Raw genomic sequence first — 20746 nt, 5'->3', positions numbered from 1 at the left:
CAACTGGTAGATCTCTCAAGCCTTGAAGATATCTACTAATATTTTGCAAATTAGTTCTGGATATATTAGCATGTAAATAACTTGGGTACATTTATACCTCTTGGTGCTAATTCCTTGACTTCAGCTGATTCAGAAAACTGTTTAGTTTTTGTCTAGGTGTACTGCACCTTTGTTTTGTGTCTGTGTGTTTCTGTGGTTTTGGGAGGACTAAATCGGTAGCTTCTGTGAAGAAGGCAGGGGACATGAATTTATGTACGTGCTTGCGAATAAGAAAGACAGTTGGATTCCTGCTTACTGCTCTAAATAAAGCAAAATGGTAGTGGTATTTAGAGCGGGGAGGGAGAGAAAAACTTGTCATTACGCTTATAGTCCTAGCAATGCTCTCGCCTCAGTGAAGTCCCTTGAATTGCACTTTTGGCAGTGGTTGGACTTGGGAAGAAACCTGTGGCCCCGACAGGCACAGCACGCGTCCGTGGTGCCAGGAGCAGGTTCCTGAGCGCAGCCGAAGGGGCAGACAGACGCGTGGAGCAGGGCAGTCTCGGTCCAGCGGCCCTGTGGCTGCGGAGGGCTGACCTTGGCAGGAGCAGGCTGTGTTGCTGAGGCAGCGACGGAAGCATGTCACTCTTTTGTGAGGAGCAGAGGTTGAAGCAAGGAGCTATGTCCAGCCAGAGTCACAAAAGAGGCGCTAGCAAAGGAGTGAGCAGAAAAAACAGGGAGAAACCTGAGAGAAAAGATGGACCACAAAAGGCTCTGTTAGAGGAAATCATAATGAGTTTAACTTCAGTGGAAAAACAGCATTGGAAGAAGGGAAGGGGTTGGTTCAGTATCTGTAAGACACCAAGAAATGATGATTCACAGGAAAAGTTTTGCCTTTGAGAGGCTTGAATAGCACAGTAATATTCATTTACCAGAATCGCCTCCCTTAAATGACGCTGTTTAATTTAATTGTAATGTAAAATGGATTTACTTGTTGACGCAAAATGGAAGTAGTACCAGATTCTCTTACACTCAGCAGCACAGTGTCTGGAACAGTTTTCCAGCAAGTTTTGTTGTCTTAGTAAAGACTTTTCACTGATGAGAGAGAACCATTTGGGAAGAGTTTAGGGATGGAACTGATAGATTTATTTAGGATTAATGGAAGAAAAGAAAACAAACATGCAAGCAAAAAAAACCCAAACCAACAACTATTCCACAAATGACTTGCATATAAACACGTGTCATAAATCGGGGTGATTCTGGTAAAAGCATCCATGCGTATAACTTGTGAGTACACCATACCTTGTACTTGCACAAGAAATAGCTGTAAATTAAAATTTCTGGAAGCAAGCGCTGCTATCACGACAATTGATACTCGTGTGCTGTAGGTATGTATTTAGTAGTCCAATATCCCAGCAACTGCTGGATTTTAAGGAGGAAAGACTTGGACCCTGTCATGTTTTGACTATTACTATTTAGCTTAGAGGTGGCAGGACCCAGCCTTTTCCCTCTGTTGTTAAGCTGATAATTGCTTGTTGGAGTCTGTCAAAGCCCATAAAAATGCTGACCCATACACAGGGCAGGTGATAAGGTGCGTATCAGGACTCTGGCTTTGAAGGAAGGTTACTGCTATCATATTTCACAGTAAATACCATGAGGCAGCTATGGCTAGCTTTCATAAAGCCTAACCTCTGGCATATTTTTCATCAGGGGTTGGATAATCTTTCATCGTTCAAATGTCAGGCTTGGTTTAGGGTATTGGCACGTAGCATGGGCATCGCTCCCCTGTCCCTTTTCCCCCACCCCCACTAGTTTTGGTTGCCTGGTATTTCAAAGGTTTTAAAGTGGGTTGTCTGGAAAATCAACAAAGGCCTTTTTTTAGAGGAATGCTGAACACCTTGACAGCCGTTGCTCAATTCAGGTGGTACCACCTGCAGCAGTACCACTTGCTGGTTCTCTTCCTGTTGTTTCTGGTACTGTGTTTCTGTCTATCCCTTCGTTTCTGACACTGAGTATTAAACTGGATATTTCATAAAATAATCTGGGTATTTGCCAAAGATGAGTGACAAAGCCTAGGCGAGGCCGTGTGGCAGGAACATGGACGTTGGGCATGGGATGGATACATGGGTCAAATTAGGAAAAATGAAGAGCATAAGGGTCAGAGTTGATGCAGAGAAGATTCCCCCACTGGCAGGGACAGAGGCAAAGCCAGAGAAAGCCCCAGTGGGGCGAGAGGGCAGGAGTGTGTGAAATGGACTTGCTGCGTGCCCCAGCTGCAGCCTTGGGTGAGAAATTGGGGGTGTTGTGTGTCTCCGGTGGGCACTGGAGACAGCGTGGACTGTCTGACCTCCCCTGCCCTTCCCAGAGCAGGGAGCAGGGCTCTGCTCTTTCCAGACCAGGCCCTGACTGTTTCTACTGCACAGCAGAAAGTAAGTTTGCTGTTATCTCTGTTGAAGTGATAAAGCTGAACATAAACCTGTGTTGGAACAGTTGAAAGGAAAGCTGAGAACAACTCACGGAGCAGGCAGGGTGAGAGCACGGATGGGAATATGTTATGCTTGGCCTGTTATTGCATATGTTTTTGTTTTCAAAATGAATACTTCAGCAGTTGGTATAGCCTGCTGGGACTTAGGTCTTACAAGGACCCTTGAAATCTCTGGAGAATAGCAAGTTGGAGATATGTGACTGTTGCTTAAAAGTATAGCTGGTTAAATAGCATTGAGGAAACTTAAAATTCTGTGCCTGCTCTTATAAATAGTTTCATGAAATTAAAATACTGAATTGATGGCTCTGTTGACTGCCGCAGAGTTTGGGGTAAAAATGAGAGAAAGCAGTGAGTATTTAGAGAAGTTCAGACATTCTTGGAAATTTAAGAAACATTAATCTCTCTATTTTATTTGAAAACTTGTATTGCTCAGGGCACTATTCTGTTAATCCAAAAGATAATAACAGTGTGTGAGTGGAGGACTGTACAGCATGAGGTATCAAAGCAAAAAATTTGTACCTAAAATTTGTCCCCTTCTAGTTCAGCCCAAAGATGAGCAGGGTGGGACTGGAAATAATTCGGTTATGAAAAGAGGTTTTAAGTGTAAAATAATATTATTTGTAACAATTAGTGGAAATAGTTTTACTCTGAGTTCTCGCTATCTCTCTCTCTCTTCTTTCATAGCAGGCTTAGAGTGGCCTTGCAGATTTGGAAGAGAAGACTGTCTGGTTTTTTCACTGTCAGTTTAGATCACCGTGATGTAATTCTGTCTAACACATGAAGAGCCTTTTGCTTGGCCTAGTAGAGATTAGGAATTAGTGCTTGTCTGTGGATATGTTGAGCCCCTGTTGCGTGTGCTATGAATAGGACAAAGGGAAGGTTGTGCTTAAATAGTGAGGGTCCTATCATTGCCTTTAAAAAGTGTCAGTTGGAATCAGATATTTACTTTAATGCCTTTTCAGAGGAATTGTTGCCAAACTGAAGTTTATTTTTTTTTTTAATTTTAAATTGTTCCTTTCCTCTCCAAACAAAGCACTAGCCTCCCCGCAAGTTTAATTATTTTATTCTTTTTGAGGTTTTTGTTTGTCACAATAATGCAAACTTTTCTGGGCCGTATTTTCAAACTGCTTATTGTAACTGAAAGATAGAAATAAAGAAAAAAAAACTTTATAAAATTGGAGTCTTGTGAAGCCATGTGACTTGGGGAACTGGAACTTAGGGGAGAAAACATACCAGAGCACAAAAAGTTTATAAAAATGGAGCTCTGGCATTCTCTTAAGTCTTTGTTACCCAATAAACATTAGTAACTGAGGAATCTTTAAAATCTTTCAAGGAGCCATGAACAACCTTGCTTAGGTTTTTCTGTACAATACCTAGAATCAAAGTAGCTAAGCAAGATTTAAAAAAAAAAAAAAAAAGCAAAAAAACCCCCACCAAAACAGACAAAAATAAATGTCTGTTTACAGTTTCCATGCTTAAGTTGCAAATTGTCCCCCTGCCCCCCTGAAAAATGCAGTTGGGGATGTCTCATTTAGTTTGCCACTTAATTTTTTTTTTTAATTTTCTCTCTATATATACACCTAATTGAGTCTCTGTCTAAAGAAGTAGTTGTCATCTTTAAAAACTGCTGTAAGCAGGTCCTTAAATTCTGCCCTGCAAAACATCAGCCTAAGAGTACCTGTAGGAGGGTTTTAGGGAGCATGGGGACACCTTCAACCGAAGGGACATGGTCCGCTTTGAATTTTCTAAATATATGACAGTTAATGTGAAAAGGGGTAAGTTTAGGGCTTGCAAGTCCCTTGCCTTTCCACACTACGTGATGTGTAGTGCATGAGAGCTTCTGGCAACATCTCTTAAAAAAAAAAAAAAAAAAAATTGCCACGTGTTCATCTTATATTGCAGTTGCCAAGGGAGAGGGAACAAGAGACACTGAAAAGGTAAACAAAAGAGCTTGAACCCAGTAGCCAAAGGAGGGTGAAGCGAAAGTTTCCTTCGGAGGAACAGAAAGGAAATAGTGTGTGCTTTGTTCTGCAGTATCTCCGCAATCCTCGCTTCTTGGGTGACTGTGATATTAGCAGGCTTTGGGAAGTAGCTCTCAGCTAATTATTTGTGGAAGATTTTTTTTCTTCTGCAGTGCAGGTTGAACAGAGAGCAGTGCTGCAGCACCGTTCTGAAAGCACCTGTGTGTGATGAGCACACAGCGGGGCGGGAACTTAAATTGAAAAGCGAGTTCAGATCAGCATAAAGAGCCAAAATTGAAATTAAAGGTTCTGACTGCAAGTAAGAAACCTTTTTCACTGTTAGGGTAGTCAGCTATTGGAATAGGTTGCCCAGTAAGTTTGTGCAGCTTTGAAGGTTTTAAAGATCTGACTGAAGAAAGCCCTGAACGCCCTGGCGTGACGAGCAGGAGGTTGGACTAGAGACTCCAGAGACTCAGACTTCCAGCCTGTTGTTGGATGTTCTGAATTTCTGTGATCTCTTTCACTTCTGCTGCTCTGTGCTACTGCCACTTTCCAGACAATATATTGGGAATTTTTGTTTTCTGAGTCTCTTTTCTTCTTCTTGAGTCAAGTTAGTGTTTTGCTTTACTGTGAAAGAGTAAAGCAACACAGAAAGATACTTTATTTCACTGTCCCTCATGTTTAAAATGTATTCCTCTTCAAAGTGTTTATTGGCTCCCTAAGGCCAAGAACCTGAAATTTGCTTCTATTTCGACAACCTTTTCAATTCCTGAATTTGCCTATAACTGTCTCTGAAATACAGGTGGGAAATTCACTTCAGTTATTCTTGGTCTGAATGTATTCTGTTTTCATCTCCTTCCATTTTATCTTGGTTATTTGAAATCCTAACTTCCTGAAAGCCAAGTTTGTGTTAAATAATCAGATTTCTCTCCTAGTGGAAGTGGAAGGATGGACTCTGACCTGTCCTCTGTGGCTTCCTTTTGCTTTGCTTTTGCATTGATTTTATTTAACTGTCAATTGACTTTCTTCCTCATCTCTGAAATGGCATTTGTTTTGTCATAGCACCTGACATCCAAGGATCACAGCGTTCTGAACAATCTGAAATGAAATAATGAGTCCACAGGGTAAATCAAGATCACTTCGTGTGCACAGCCAGGGCAACCGAGAGAACTTCACTGGTCAATTCACCAAATCAGCAGTGAAACTAAGAGCAGATCTTGAGTCTCTTGACTGATTTGTCTGCATTAACCTCTAAATCTAGTTTTCTCATAGTGTCTCCATGTAAAACATGCATATCTACCCCTTAACTAGCAGCTTTTCCCCTCTCTGCAGTCAGAGGGCTTGAAGCTACTTGTTCACACTAGGAGTCTGTCCATGCCAGTAAGTTGCTCCTGCTCTTCCTACCTATTTCACTTGCCCCTTTTTATAGAGCACCCTGTGATAGTCTAGGAAGGGCAGTGTACATATTTTTTGGTAGCTGATGGTTGCATAATTTTATTGTCAGGGTGCCCAGGAAATAAATAAGTCTTCTAACTAACCACTTTGGCCTGAGGGGCCTGCTGAGGTTAGTCACCTTCCTTCAATGTCTGGTCGGCTCTTCTGCTTGTGCAAGAGAACTGCCCTTGGTAAACAATGTAGGTTTATCAGGAGAAAGGCAAATGATGTTGCATTCCCCTGGGACCCCTTGTTTTTACCACCTAGGTCCCATGTGAGACAAACACACGCAGTCACTCATCTTACTTCCACCTCCCTTCCTTTTTCACAACGTGACTAAATGGTTGGAGTTGGGGTTAGTGTCTACGCTTGGGTAGACTTTTCTATTTCTATCAGCAGTTCTCTACTTGGGTATTTACAGTGGGCCTCTGAAGATGGTGGGGTTGCACCAAGTACAGCAGAGGAGCAGAATTTAGCCTACAGAATAATTTCTTCCTAGTATTGATGTGTGAATGAGGAAGAGCGGTGCCTCACTTGCATGTCCCTGGAAGTTTCCTTCCTCATGGCAAATAAAGAAAATAATAAAGAAAATCTGGTCTCAAAGTCACTGAGACATAGGCAATGTGAACTCATGTTCAGTCACTTTTTATGATGAAACTTTTTTTATTCTCTTAGCAGAAAGATCTATATAATTTGACCCTTAACTTCAATTTAATAGAGGTTTTCCTGTAGAAATAAAAACAGCCTATTGGAGGATCCCATGGCAAGCCATAGTGATAGCTGTAAAGCCGAGAGGCATATCTTGCTTGCTTTGGCTGAGAAACCCAGTACTCCTTGGCATACAAGTGTCCTGCATCCTGAATCCTCTTCCACTTCTTTTTCTAGCATGATACAAAGTATTCCCCCACCCCTTTTCTCTTCAAGCCACTCCTGCGCGATGTGCTGAAATGTATACTTTCAGAGGTAGTACTTGTGTGGTGGTCTCTGACTTCAGTGTGTGGGATAAACACCCAGAGTACAAAAAGGGTGCTTATTTGTACAGTTTTAGGAATCTGGAGTTATATTTAACAGGAAATAGTCACAGCACACACTCTTTGGAGCATACTTGGGTTGCTTTCCAAATAAGGCTTGCAGTTTCTGGCAGGAAAAATAGGGATCTCTTATAACAACAGAAAATAAGAACAGGCTAGAAGAAATCCTTTGTAAAATCCTAGCTCAGCTGATGGTGAATGAGCCAGGAAAGACCAACCTTTTTGTGGTCTTTGCTCCACTGGTTTAAGGAGCTGAAAGTTTCCTCTCCCTTCCCCAAGAGTCCTGGGGTGGTGTGATTATGAAAAGCTACTTAACTCCTCAACCTTTGCTTTCACGCTGGTGAACACGTGTCTGTTCAGCATTAGTTTTCCCTCTGTGTGCGTTTCATATTTTTGCTGGTCCCATGTCTGTGTCCTCCCTTAGATCTGAACTGCCAGTTTGATAAGCCATGGAAACTACACATTGCCCAATCCTTCACCCTTTCTGTCACACATTAGTGCTCTTTTTGGGAGGCTTCCTTTTCACTTGTTCTTGCATGTCATGAAACACGGGTCTGTAGTAATGCTGCCAAAATATGGGATGCTAGAAGGACGGTCTTTGTCAGGGGGTTGAGTGCTTTCTGCCTCCTTTCCCCTCAAGCTACTAAAAATTCCTATGCCTGGCTTATAGAGGAGCCATTTTACACACATCTCCATGAGAAGCATCTCCATTGGGTTGGGTTTTTTTGATGTGATATTGCACTTGTGGGCAAGTAGACAGAACAGGCAGCAACCAGCCCCTGCAGGACTCTGGCTGTACCCCATCACCTTATTGAAGAAGAGGGACAGGGTGGGACACAGACGGTCAGTGTTGTGCTTGCAGGAGGAGCAGCAGGTTGAAATAGGCCTCCTAGCACCCTCTAAATGTGCTTTTGTCCATGTGCAGTACACTTCTGTACTTACTGAATGTGGGAGGAAAGGTGAGCTCTCCCCCCATTTCTTCCTCCATGGAGGATCGTGCTCTAAGGAGAACAGCCCCTGACAGGTTTCCTTCAGCAGAAATCATTATTTGAGGGTGACACGTGGTGAGATGCTCCAGGCCTTCCAGTAATTTCTGGGCCTGGCAGGCTTCCCCCCCACCACTCGCAGCTGCAAATAAAGGAAGAGCTACAGAAATACACAGGGAAGATTCCCTCTTACACAGTCCTGGGAGAGGAAGCTGTGATAAAAGCCAGAAATCCATAATATCCTAGCAACCCCAGTGGCTGTAGCAACCGGCACAGATAGAGCAGGAGAGGGGCACAGGGTTGTCCCATAGGCACAAGGTGACATGTCCCTGCAGAGGGCCCCTGCTGAACCAGATAATGGCGTTGAGGGAGAAGGATGTTGGTGTTTCAGTAAAATGCTCTAGCCTGGGGGTTATGATGCTCCTCTGGTTCCCCAGCACAGGGGATTGCAGTATTTACCCATGTCAGAGTTAATTGCATGCAGCAAAGTTAGAGCATTGAAAGGAGGTTGCTTGCTTTGCTCTGGGGAGATAAACATGAGGGAGTAAAAGCACCAGGAAGGCATCACGCACCTCGAGCTAGGTTCAGAGTGCTGCGCTCCAAAGCCCAAATTACACCCCCCCCCCCCCCCCCTCTGCTCCCAGCTGCTGCTTGGAAGCCGAAGTGTCCAAAGTCTAGAGGTGCTGCGGTTTGCCCAGGTACCCAAAGCTCTGCTTTTGCACGAGCCACCTCTGTCTTGGTAGGCACCAGCCTGCTCGCGTGTCTTACGGGGTGCTGCTGGCATCCGCAGCCTAGATGGTTTTTGTCAGAGGAGCCTGAGCCAGTTCTTTGAGTGTATATGACGTGGCAGCAGTGGTTGCTGCCTTTCTGTGCAGCAGCCCCGTGCTTGGAGCAGTATCCCTGCATCCTTGTAGAGACCGACAGACTGTTTGAGGAGAGGATGGGGCAGGGAGAGGTGGATCATCATGGTGCCTGGGCAGGGTGTCAACTCTTGACGACTGTTCTCCTCCCTTTAACATACTTCCCAATTTCACCCACAAGTGTATTTTTATTTACAGTGATAAATTGTTTGTGTCAAAAAGTTCAAGTGCTCTAATGATGTCCTCCCAGCCATAGGATTAAAAGAGGAAAACTGGAGAAATCTCCTACTCTTGTTTAATTATAATAAGTAATCATAATTTTACTTAAGGCTAAACCATCCATGTTTCCATAAATACAGCACATAAATATCTCTAAAAATTACTGCATGTAATCAAAAGCAGTTATTCCAAAGACCTCAAATTTCTGCAGTCAGAGCTCCACAAAGCAGGTTCTTGCGTTTAGTTTGCCAGGCTCTGGGAGAGAGCAAGGCGTGAATGAGAAAACCAGTCACTAAGTGCGAGTTATGAATGATGAGGAAAATCAATCCTGTGTAGGAAAATGGGCAGAGACTGAGCTAATGCAAAAATCAGTTCAAATTGCATGTGTTTTTACACTGATGGGCCTATTTTTTCCTCAGTTCCCTGAGGGTGCAGGGCTAATAATTAAAAACATCTATATTGCACAAACTTTTAATAAACATCCTCTCTGCAGGAAAGGGGGGTATTGTGCTTGCTGGCTTGCCTTTCCCCTCCTTTGCTCTTCCCCATCTCCAAATTAGAGAACGGAATAAGGAGAGGGGCTCTTTTCGAGGTGGGGGGGGGGTGTTTATTTTTTTAATCTTGCTCTTACCTTGCCCCTTCTCCTGTCTGATACTTCACCATCGGGTAGCTGCTGCTTTGACACAGATTGCGCAGGAGGAGGAACCACGGGCCCGGGGCTGGAGCCTCGGTGTCCCCCTCCGTTTGTGGGACAGGGCCGGAGCCCCGGGTGTTTGCTGCTCGCCGGGGCCAGCCGTGGGTTTTAAGCCTGATCAGAGCCCCCGTGAGCCGCTCCAGCTCGTTACGCTGCGTGAAACCGCCCTCAGGCAAACCAAGGGGGTAACTCTCAGCTCCGGGGAGCTGGGCTGAGTCCCGGGACCGCAGAGGGGCCCGGGCCGGCGCTGGGGCCAGCCCGCCGTGCAGCAGCTCCCGCCCTCGCCTCCCCCGGAGCCGCCGGCCCGCGGGCGGGAGGCACTTTCTGCACGTGAATCCGTTAAGGGAGGGCGGCCGGGGGCTCTCCTGCGGGTGTCCGCCCGGAGCGGGGGGCAGGCGGTGCACAGCGCCGGTGTAAGCCAGCCGCGGCTCTCCGCCCTCGCCGTGAAGCCCGGCGGGGCGGGCGGCAGCCGGGCCGCTGCTCCGCTCCGCTCCGCCGCGGCGGGCAGGCGGCGGGGCGCCCCCGGCGGCGCGGGGCACGCGTGGCGGGCCGGCCCCGCCGGGAAGGGGCATGTCCCGCTGACGTGCGGGCCGGGGATTGGCAGCGGCCCGGCCTATATAGGCGCCGGGGCGGGCGCCGCGCCGCTCTCCCAGGAGCGCTCCGGGTCTCCAGCAGGGCGGGCGAGCGGGCACCGGCCGGAGTGAGTCACGGGGGACGGGGGGGCGGCCCCTCCGCCGCGGCGCCGACGTGGAGGCTGGCGGGGGTGGGGGGGGGAAACGGCCCGGCCCGGCCTGGCCCGGCGGCGCCTCGCTTCTTCCTCCCGGGCACCGACGTGTCGGCGCCGCCGGGAAACTCTGGGCCAACTTCCCGCCGGCCGGGCCGGGCAAAGTCCGGCGGGGGCCGCTCGGGGAAGGGGCGCTCGGGGCAGCCGGCGGCGGGCCGGCCCCGGCGGCGCGGCCGCGGTCATGCCGGCATGGCTGTGCCGGCCGGCAGCAGCTGCCGGGTAGCGCCGGCGTGCGGCGCCGTCCCGGGGCCGGGCTGACGGGGACACTGGGCCCGCGGGTGCGTGGGGAGGGGGCGGCCCGGGGCGCGGCGCGGTCCCTCTCGCCGGGAGGAGAGGGACAGCGGCGTGGGTCGGGGCGGCTCCACGTCGTCCCCGGTGGTCGGAGGGTTCGCGCCTGGTACGAGCCAAAACGGTCGGCGGCGGGCGTTCGTCCAGCGCCGGCTCGGCCCGCAGAGCGCCGGCGGCGGGCAGCCTCCCCCCGGGGCGCGGGGGCCGGGCGGCTCCGCTCCTGTCGTGACTAGAGGGGCGAGCGCTCCGGCCCCTCTCCCCGGGCCACCGGCGGGGGCGAGCGGGCGTCGGGAAGGTGCCAACACCGGCTTCGGGGCAGGCCGTGCCCGCCCAGCCCCGAGTCCGCCTCGCCACCGGCAGCTTTTCGGCGGCCGCGGAGCCGTGCTCGGGGGTTGTCACCGGCCCCTTCCCCCGCCCGCCCGCCCGAGCACCTTTCCCCCGCTTGCGTGACGCGGCCGCCCCCGGCCTGCAGCCCCGGAGGACCACGCCGAGCTGGGGCTGGGGCTGCCGCTGCTTCCCCCCGCCGTGCTCCCGGCTCCGTTCCCGGTGGGGCGCACGGCCCCCCCCCCGCCGCCCTCCCGCTCTGCCCCGCGCGGGGGGCGCGAGTGACAGCGGGGCCCGGCCGGGCCCTTTAAGGGCGCCGCCCCGCCCCGCCGCGCCGCCCCGCCCCCGGTGCCGGCAGTGCTGAGGTGGCGCTGGCGGCGCCGCCCGCCCCGGCCTGGCCTGGCCTGGCCTGGGCCGCGGGGCCCATCGGCTCCCCCGCCCCGCCCCGCCTCGGCCGGGCCCCGCGGTGGGGGGGAAGCGGAGGGGGCGCCTCTCCGCCTGGCCCCGGCGGCGCTGCCCGTGCCGTGTCCGGGGGGAGGCGGAGCGGTGGCGGTACAGGCCCGGGCGGGCTCCGGGCGCAGCCTGCCCCCGGCAGGAGGCCACCTCTCGGTGCGTGGCCGTGGAAGCCCGGTGCCGGTGAGCAGCAGCGCCGGGGCCTGGCCGGCCGGGGAGAGGCGGGCGGGTGCGTTCCCGGGGCTGAGCGCTGGCGAGCGGCCGGGCGGGCACAGCACGGCTCTTGGCCGAGGGCAGGACGTGACGGCGGGTCCTGGCCTCAGTGCAAGCCCGGCTGTGTCCGAGGCGCCAGGCGCGGTGCCCTCGCAGATGTACGGCTTCAGGCAGATGTACCGCTTCAGGCCTCGTCGTGCGGCACAGCAGCTGGCCGCCTGCGTGATCCCGCAGAAACCCAGCGGCCTGGGCCTTCGGTATCCGGGAGAGCCGGTCCGTTTTCAGAAAACATGGATTTTCATGTATAGCCACTCACCTACCAAGAGGTCACCCTGCCCTGCATGGACATCTGACAGAGGGCACTGGCTGCAACAACCAGCCCAGCCTCGTTGCTGTATGCAATCCTGGCTGCATCTGAGTTTAGTTACCTCAATTAACAAAATGCTAATATTTTTATTAAATACAGTTTTAAATAAGGCATAACTGACGCTTCTGTCCACAATTACTGATTGTATTGGCAGTGTAACTCATGACTTTGCTTTTGTTTCTCTTCATACAAATGTTTCCCATGTGGTTAGGTCTGGCCCTTGCCGGAGGTTATTTTTAGGATGATTTTGTTCTCTTTAAGTGTGCTCTAGACTTCTGAAACTTCTTTTGGTGCACAAAGCCAGTGCTACAGACAGTGTATAAACTAGGCAGTTTAAAACCTGTTGACCCAGTCAGCCACATGCTAGCGTGACGTAGCTGTAACCTTAGTTTCAAAACCTAAAGTGTGAAGTCAAGGAGGCGGAGGCTCCAAGTGCGATGCCTGAGCTGCTGGTTTTGACATTACGTTTAAAATACCATTCTGATGGCAGCCTCCGATTTTGGCCAGAGATGAATCCCTGAGGCCTACAATATACTAGATGTTTGGGGTTACTGGAGATGAAGAGAGTTTGTTCTTAGCTTGCTGTATGGGTGACGAAGCATTCATACGGATAAATGCTGCCCTTAGATTTCTCTTTGAATGTCTAGCTGTTCTCTGAGGTGGAGACTGCAAGGAAGAGCTGTGCAGCTGTTGGACACACTGAAACCTGCAGCTGTGCCCTGAGGTTGTGGCGCTCAGGCAGGCGCTATTTTGGGTGCTGTTTGCTGGCTCCTCCTTCCTCTAAGGAGCAGAGCACGTACAAGAGGAGCCAGGTGGTAGTTTGCTGAGAAGTGAGAGTTACAAGCACATCCATGCTGTTAGCAGGGCTCTAGCTAGACCTTGACAGCTGTTTGTGATGTCTAGGATGCTTCTCGCTCCTGCCCTCGTTCCTGCTCGCAGCTTGCCGTGAGGTGGTGGCACCCTCACTACGAGTCAGTGGGCTGGAGGAGCCAACAGCTGAGCCTGCAGGCCTTGCCAAAATAGTCTGTGAAAGGTGCTGTGCCGCTAACACGCTTTTGCACAGTCGTGTACCGTGGACGTGTAACCACGTGTTACACCATGGTGTAACCGTGGATGGCAGGAGAACTCAGGTATTTCTCAGAGATCAGATTACCAGCCACCCTTTCACATATACCAGCAAATGCCTTGCAGAGCCTCTGCCTGCTGCAACAGCTGTGCTTCAGACAGCATGGCTGGCTGGCTGTCCTGGTAGCTGCTGCCTCATAGCAGCAGATCATTACAGGATTAATTGCAACATTAGCTCTATTGCTTTGACAGCACAGGTGGTGTTGCCTTGTGCCTGGTAAGCAGCGTGTTGAAGTAGGGGAAAACACTCCAGCCTTCACTGAGGCGCGGATCAGGCCTGCGTGGCCCAGTTGCATTACTGCACTCCTTGTTCTTCCTTCCTTTCCTTCTGCTGCTGTCGCGTTCCCTCACTGCGTCACAACGTAAACAGGGCGTGAGCCACCACCTCGGTGATATTGTGGTTTTGGGAGGCTTTTCTGGCACATCGGGAGGTCAGAAATGGCAACTGTCAGTTTACTGAACAGTGTTTGAGTTCGCTGTTCAGGAGGAGGTCAGAGCAGCACTGTGGGGTTTGTGTGGCAGAGAGGCCTCTTGTCCCATGAGCAGTCAAAGGCACTGGATTTTAGGAGAGTGCAAGCCCTACAAGAGCACCCATAACTACTGGGTGTGGGGAACAGTCTGACAGTGTGTATGGTACCGGCTTTTACATTTTTACTTTTACTCCTAAATGCTTTTTCAGTAAATCTGCAGATCCAGAAGATGTAAAGCTCCCACTAACAGTGTATTTTTTCTCCTGGTTTCATCTCGTGTACACATTTAAAGCAGTCCATGCAAACCAGCATGGGTTTTGTTCTTCTGACTTGCAGGCTTAGGCCTGGAGGCAGAGTTCAGTGCCTGGTGCATGTTCTTACTGCAATAAAAAATGAAGAGCTGGGCTGACCAACAGCCTTAGTTTGTGAGGATGTCTATGTTGATTCACCCAAGCTCCACTAAACTACATTCCTAACTTCTGACTGACGGCAGTGTTGTTGGCAGGTTTTCAGGTTGTTAGTCTCCTCTGACTAGATGTTGATGCTCTTGCTTGCAACCCTGAAATTTCATGTCTATCTTGCACATCTGTTATTAATTGACTGTATTTTTGCCTGATACTGGATGGCTGCTCTTGTAGCCAGTGTGATGAAAGAGTAGCTACTCCAGGCTTCCTGCTGTGAGGTTTAAGTAGATAGTGGTGTTGCCTGTAGCTCTAGTAAAACATGACAGGTAAAGCATAGTGAGATGTGACTCAGTATGAGAACATTTTGAAGAGGGTGCAAGTTTGAAACACAGTACAGGCGGTGCTCTTTTGAAAGTTACAGTAACGGGGGTGTCATGTTTTCCTGTTGTCTTGGAGCAGTCACGTAATTTTCTTTTTTTTTTTTCTATAAAGCAAAAGCTGGCAGGCTGACAAACGGGCAGCTTACAGGACGGACTCTCTGGCTACTGACCATTTAGCTGGTAAGTTCTTATTTTGGGAGAGCCACAGATCTTGCTGTTGCTGAACTTGCTTTTCAGAGTGGCTTTTAGAATGTATCCCTAAGTCAGCAGGAGTTCAGGCACCTAAATAAGACTTTTTCAGGAAGAGGCAGCGTTCTGGGCCCTTTTTGTTTTCTCTCTGATGTTACACAATGGTCTTGGACTGTCTATCCAGACCTTCGGATACTCATTTAAAAATTGCACACCATTAATAATTGATAGATTAATTAGAGTATGCTTTAACAACTTCTAGTGTCCCCCTTTCCAGTGACCTTCTTAGGTTGCACATCCTCTGCCTTCTTAATGAGGAGCTCTGGTTTTGGTGAGCACTGTGCAGTGACGAAGCATCCCCCCTGAGTTCCTGTCTGGTTCAGCAAGAGAACCGGGCAGCTAGCTGGCACTGTAGGTGCTTTTCAAGAGGTTGACTGGAAAAATGCTCAGTAACACATATTTTGTCCTCCTGGAGTGACTTTTGTGCATCTTGAATGGTGTTAGTAATAGTGCTGCCACCCCTGTCTTCCAGTGGCATACCCGGATTGTGTGTGGGTGGGAAGTCGACAATGAGCTCCGTGGCAGTTTTGACCCAGGAGAGCTTCGCTGAACACCGCAGTGGCCTGGCTCAGCAGCAGGTGAAAGGTGAGAAAACACAGTTGAGTTCCCATGATGTGCCTCTAAATACAGACTGCACAGACAAGGTTCCTCGCTGTTACCCCAGCTCACTCCATGCGTCTTCATTCCCCACAAGTGTGCAGATGTTGCATTCTCCATTCCCAGGTTGGTGGCTGCCCAAACTCTGGCTTTCCACCAACAGTAGCACAGTGACGGTGCTGCACAGTGCAGGCCAGGAGGAGGCAAGCCTCAGATCTTCACAGAGCTCTTGTCTAGTGATGCGGTCAGCCGTGGGACGGGGCACTGGGTTACAAGAGCGCCTCATGGGATTGGTGTGCAGGGCTGTTTTTTCCTTCCTTTGCTCAGCCAGGTGATGGGGAAAGGCAGTGTAACTGTATTAACTGACTTACTGATGGGTTATGGCACCCACCCTCCAGCTGCGAGCTGGCCCACTTGGCACAGCCCATTGCACAACTGAGTTGAACATAAGGTACAGGCTTTCCCTGGACTCTGCCCTAACTATAGCGCTTCTCTCTGCCTTCCTCCTGGGCATATGTTTGTCTTATGCCCTTCTGACCTGCAGCCTTGCTCTGTTCCTTTCACTTCTTTTTGCTCAGCCTGTTCTCCCCTAATTAAGCCCCTCCTGACAAAATTGGCAGTAATGTGCCGTTTGCTGCCACCGTTCACTTGCACGTTCCTGCGTTTGTAGTGCCAGCTCAGACAAGGCTGGTTGTTCATTGTGTCCACTGCAGTCTGTGCTGTACTGAGGTCAGTTGTGCTCCAGACTTGGCTGCTCCACAAGCATAACTGTAATAGGATTAATAGTAGTGCACAAGTCATTTGCTGTCCCTTGTTAGTGGTGCCTGAATACAATTGCATTGCCAATGAATAGGGGCATTTCTGTGGGGAGAGCATGACATTTACCCTCTTTGCTTCACCCCAGTTACAGCTTTAAACTCTGAAGAAGAGAATGATCCTCCAACCTACAAGGAAGCCTTCCCTCCGCTCCCTGAGAAAGCACCATGTCTGGAAGCTGCCCAGGAACCTGCCGGGCCCTGGAGCAAAATCCGACCAATAAAGGCTTCTGTCATCACTCAGGTTGGTGAGAGTGGGTGTCTTATCTCCCTCCTTTTCCTGCCTCCAAAAAGTAGGTGAAGTGAAGCTTTCCCTGGAGTATGAAATCCTTAGTGTGCCAAATTGACAGCCTCTTTGCTGTACTTTACCCTGGGGCATGAGGAGGACTGCAACTGAGAACTAGGACTGCTCTGGAGGGGAGGGATGCGTTGGAAAACTGTCCAGAAAAAGCTCTGCATCCCTGTTCCACAAATAGCTGGAGCAGGCCTGAAGGGAGGATTACAGAATTCAAGGAGTGCTGATCCATTAAAGTATTCCCCTCATAGCACGTGCTTCAGGAAGACACCCAGTGTAGGACAGGCTGCCTGCTGCAGTCCTCTTGCCCTTTCCCTGGTCCCAGCTGGTGTCTCCACTGGAAAGGCTGATGGGTTGCACAACCCTGGGAGCTTAGTGTGCTAGTAAAGTCCTGTATGGCAAAGAGAGAGGGAGGCACTGACCATCAAAAGCATGCTGACTGCTTGTTGTGCCCTTCTTTTATCTGTCCTGTGTCTGAGCAGGTGTTTCATGTGCCACTGGAGGAGAGGAAATACAAGGACATGAATCAGTTTGGAGAAGGCGAGCAGGCCAAGATCTGCCTTGACATCATGCAGAAGACAGGAGCTCACCTGGAGCTGTCTCTCGCAAAGGACCAGGGCCTTTCAATCATGGTCTCTGGCAAGCTGGAAGCAGTCATGAAGGCTCGGAAGGAGATTGTCGCTCGTCTGCAGACTCAGGTGAGGGCATCTAACTGTTTCTTACTTCATCCTTGCTCTTCCCTTAGACTCTCAAATGCTTTGAGACCCTTGGGTGTGTGTGCTTATAAGCCGAAGAGGTGTTATTAGATGACTAATTCAGCTTTGCCATATATTTTCAAAGCACACAATTGGCAATTTGGAATGGAAATGAGTCTTAAAATAGGGTTCAAAGCTAATTACAGGCCATGGTGTTGCATGAAGGGTGGAGTCTGCAATCTCTGAACGCTTGAATTGCAAACAGTGACTTTGTGCGGAGGTACTGGTGCCAGGGGGGGTGCAGGCCCCTCACACAAAACTAGTAGTATGTGAGAACAGGACTGTGCTTTCTCTGAAGTCCTTCAGAGGAGAACGTGGAGGGATGGGAGAAGAAGTAGAGAAGAGGAAGTCCTGCCAAAAGCTGAAAGCTTCAGGTCAGGGTTCTTAATTATGTAACTCAAGTCACACTGGTAAGGAGCAGTGGCCCCATTGTTTCACTTGCTTCTCCTTTCAGTCGTCTAGGTTTTGATTTCTTATCTTCAGATTCTTGAGTTCATAATCAAGATGGTAGTTCTTGTTGGGATATATCACAGCCAGGTCTCGTAGTGTGTTTTAAAGTGTAATGTCAAAGGTAGTTAATGCAATGGTTAATACTATGTCAGCTTAGTGCTGTTCAGCCCATGTGTCATACCCTGCCAGAGGGAAGAGAAAGAGACAAACCCTGCATAATGTGCATCTGAAAAAAATAGTTCAGGTCGTACTGCCACAGATCCATGACCCACTGTCCTCAAATATACCCTCCTACTGCCCTGGCCCCAGGTCTGAAAGGTGTGTCTGTTGTCCCAAATTCTCCTGTGCTTGGCTGGCTTCAGTACAGGGACATAGAGTTGAAGAGTCACACCAAGTGATCTTTTTTTGACTTTTTTTTTTTTTTGCATTGTAGCTTGAATTTTAAGTGTTAGTAGTTACATATTCACAGGCATCAAGAGCATGGTAGCAATCATAAGCTACCAGGTCAGTAGAAACTTAGTGAGAAGGGAAGAAGTCAGGAATCCCTGTTACAAACCAGCCCTTTAATGGTAGATTGAGAGAAGCTCTGGGGACCCCGTTTCCAAGAGGGACCTTCTAGAAGCAGTCCCAGGAGCAGCATGTGCTACATTGAAGGCACCTTTGTACTTAGCAGTAAGCATCTCCTAGCTGTCTGCCTGCTGGAATAGGTTTCTGGTGTTGAATTTCTGTTTCCTAGGAGTCAGGCTGTATGTCTTGTTCTCTGTAGCCTTGGCAGCAGATGTCAGAGTTCAGATAAACTCCACCCATGAACCATCATCTGTCTGGTACTGCTGCAGTGTCTTACACTGGAGGATAGGTACCTCCTCATCTGTGCCTAAAGGCCTTTGCTAATTCAGAGTACTACTCCTGGGAAAACAGAAGGGTTTTGAGATAAAGGTGGGTTTTTGACTTCTGGTATACAGGCACCGTAGATGAACTGTTCTGGTACAGTATGTCCTCAGGACAGAATGTGCTGGGAAGGAGGCATTGTGTTTGCTCCTCAGTGGGACCACTAAGCAGCATCTAACTTGCTTTCCCTGGCTCTGTTCCTGTGGATCTGCCAGTGCAGGCAAGGGTTCTCACAGATGCTTGGTTCTTGTGTTGCAGGCTTCAGCGACAGTTGCCATCCCCAAGGAGCACCACCGTTTTGTCATTGGAAAGAACGGCGAGAAGCTGCAGGACCTGGAGCTCAAAACTGCAACCAAAATCCAGATCCCCCGCCCGGATGACCCCAGCAACCAGATCAAGATCACCGGCACTAAAGAAGGGATTGAGAAGGCCCGACACGAGATCCTGCTTATCTCTGCTGAGCAGGTACTTCAGTACTGTGATGTCTCTGAACAGCCATTTTGCTTCTCCATGGTATATTAGATGTTTGTAGCCACCATGACCACAGTCAGTGGCTAATATGTTAGTCTGACCGAGACGTATACTGTGCCACTGGCTGTATGAGCACGGCTGCCAGGTTCTGCAACTTCTAGTTCTTCATTTTTTCCATCTCTGAAGTCAGATCTAAGTGCGTTTCATATTTGAAGTGAACTGTATTAGGTGCCAGCTGAGACAAAGCTGAGATTACCATAATACCATAAATCAGTAACAGCAACAGCAGTATTTGTAGATTGAAAGGGATGGAGATCTACAAGCCTGCAAGCTGAAAAGGGTGCTTGGGCCAGAGTGTCAAGCAAGACAGCACTGGGAACTTAGTGGTGTCTGGCAGAGACTGTAATATGGAGGGCAGTTGCCACCGAGGTCTGTTCTGGGCTCTTCCAGGATAAGCGTGCCGTGGAGAGGCTGGATGTGGAGAAAGTGTACCACCCCTTCATTGCTGGCCCTTACAACAAGCTGGTGAGCGAGCTCATGCAGGACACAGGGACGCGCATCAACATTCCTCCGCCCAGCGTCAACAAGACAGAGATAGTCTTCACAGGAGAAAAGGAGCAGCTAGCCCAGGCTGTGGCTCGTGTTAAGAAGATCTATGAGGAGAAGGTATGGATGGGCCATAACGCTTCCCATCTTTCCCACACCTGCTCATAGTTCCTCTTCTCTTCTTCGTTCTACTTTTGTGCACCCCTCTGTTGCATCCTCCTCATGTCAGCTCTGGCTCGGCAGCCCTTGCAGTACATGGCCCTGGATCTTACCATTTCCTCACTCAGCAGAGTGGGACTTGGGGTGATACTACCAGGGAGGTGACAGATTTCTCATTTCTCTGTGTCATGGGAATTAGCAGACCGCAAAGAGCTCCCCTGGCTCTTGTTCACACAGGTGCTACGAAGGAAGGGAGGAAGGAAGTGTGAAGTCTGCAGTGGTGGCCAGCTGACAGTATCAAAGTTGCTACATAAGTAGAAGTTGCTGAAGGGTGAATTTCACTCCAGTTTATTTTCCGCAGCCAAGATCACTGTGAATATCCTTGTTGTGGGTTGTTGGGCTGCTTTTCCTCATGGTTAGGTCCGTATTTGTACCAGTCTGGATTTCAACAGAGCTAATCAGCTTATAGCCTCATAGCCCAATGGTGTTGCATTACAGTAGTGCCCGGGGGACAGCTGGGCGCTGAGCCTGTTGTGCAAAGGGAGGCAGGTGTGTGTGTGGTCTCTTCCGTGTAGCATCCCAGGGAGCTGGACACAGAATACTACTTTTGTACTTCACCTGTGCATTTTTGTGCACAAGGCTTTCTGTAGGCAGGGGCCCAAAGGGTGCTAGGGTACTGCAGAACTGCTCACCTTGGCTTTGCTCTTTTCTGGGTGCAGAGTTTCACTGCGCCTTGTGCCTCTTCCTTTCACGCTTGTCCTTCCCTGCCCCCTTGTGATTGATGCCCAAGTGCCTCTGCCCCTACAGAAAAAGAAGACTACTACCATTGCAGTGGAGGTGAAGAAGTCCCAGCACAAATATGTCATCGGCCCCAAGGGTAATTCCCTGCAGGAGATCTTGGAGAAAACTGGAGTCTCTGTCGAGATCCCACCCACTGACAGTAGCTCGGAGACGGTGATACTGCGAGGCGAGCCCGAAAAGCTTGGGCAAGCATTGACTGAAGTCTATGCAAAGGTACTGACGAGGTGGACTAGGCCTTCTTTGAAGGTCACATAAAGATGCATCTG

The 20746-nt window shown here is 49.7% G+C and overlaps 1 protein-coding gene across 3 annotated transcripts in view; it reads left to right on the top strand.

Annotated features, from left to right (window-relative positions):
* HDLBP (high density lipoprotein binding protein) overlaps nucleotides 1-20746 on the top strand; it is a 41457-nt gene that overhangs the window by 4521 nt on the left and 16190 nt on the right. Inside the window, exons 1-8 of one of the 3 annotated variants that reach the window (XM_074833329.1) lie at nucleotides 10289-10346; nucleotides 14567-14634; nucleotides 15176-15288; nucleotides 16205-16359; nucleotides 16893-17108; nucleotides 18762-18968; nucleotides 19425-19640; nucleotides 20487-20693. In XM_074833329.1, the coding sequence (XP_074689430.1) occupies nucleotides 15213-15288; nucleotides 16205-16359; nucleotides 16893-17108; nucleotides 18762-18968; nucleotides 19425-19640; nucleotides 20487-20693 (1077 nt within the window). In that variant the 5' untranslated portion in view covers nucleotides 10289-10346; nucleotides 14567-14634; nucleotides 15176-15212. Of the gene's footprint in view, nucleotides 1-10288; nucleotides 10347-11659; nucleotides 11679-14566; nucleotides 14635-15175; nucleotides 15289-16204; nucleotides 16360-16892; nucleotides 17109-18761; nucleotides 18969-19424; nucleotides 19641-20486; nucleotides 20694-20746 lie in introns of those variants that run through there. The other 2 variants (XM_074833330.1, XM_074833328.1) reach the window with 2 other exon arrangements.

Source organism: Strix aluco, chromosome 9, assembly GCF_031877795.1.
Source record: "Strix aluco isolate bStrAlu1 chromosome 9, bStrAlu1.hap1, whole genome shotgun sequence".
In the NCBI taxonomy this organism is placed as follows: domain Eukaryota; kingdom Metazoa; phylum Chordata; class Aves; order Strigiformes; family Strigidae; genus Strix; species Strix aluco.
This window is presented reverse-complemented; position numbering and strand designations above follow the sequence as displayed.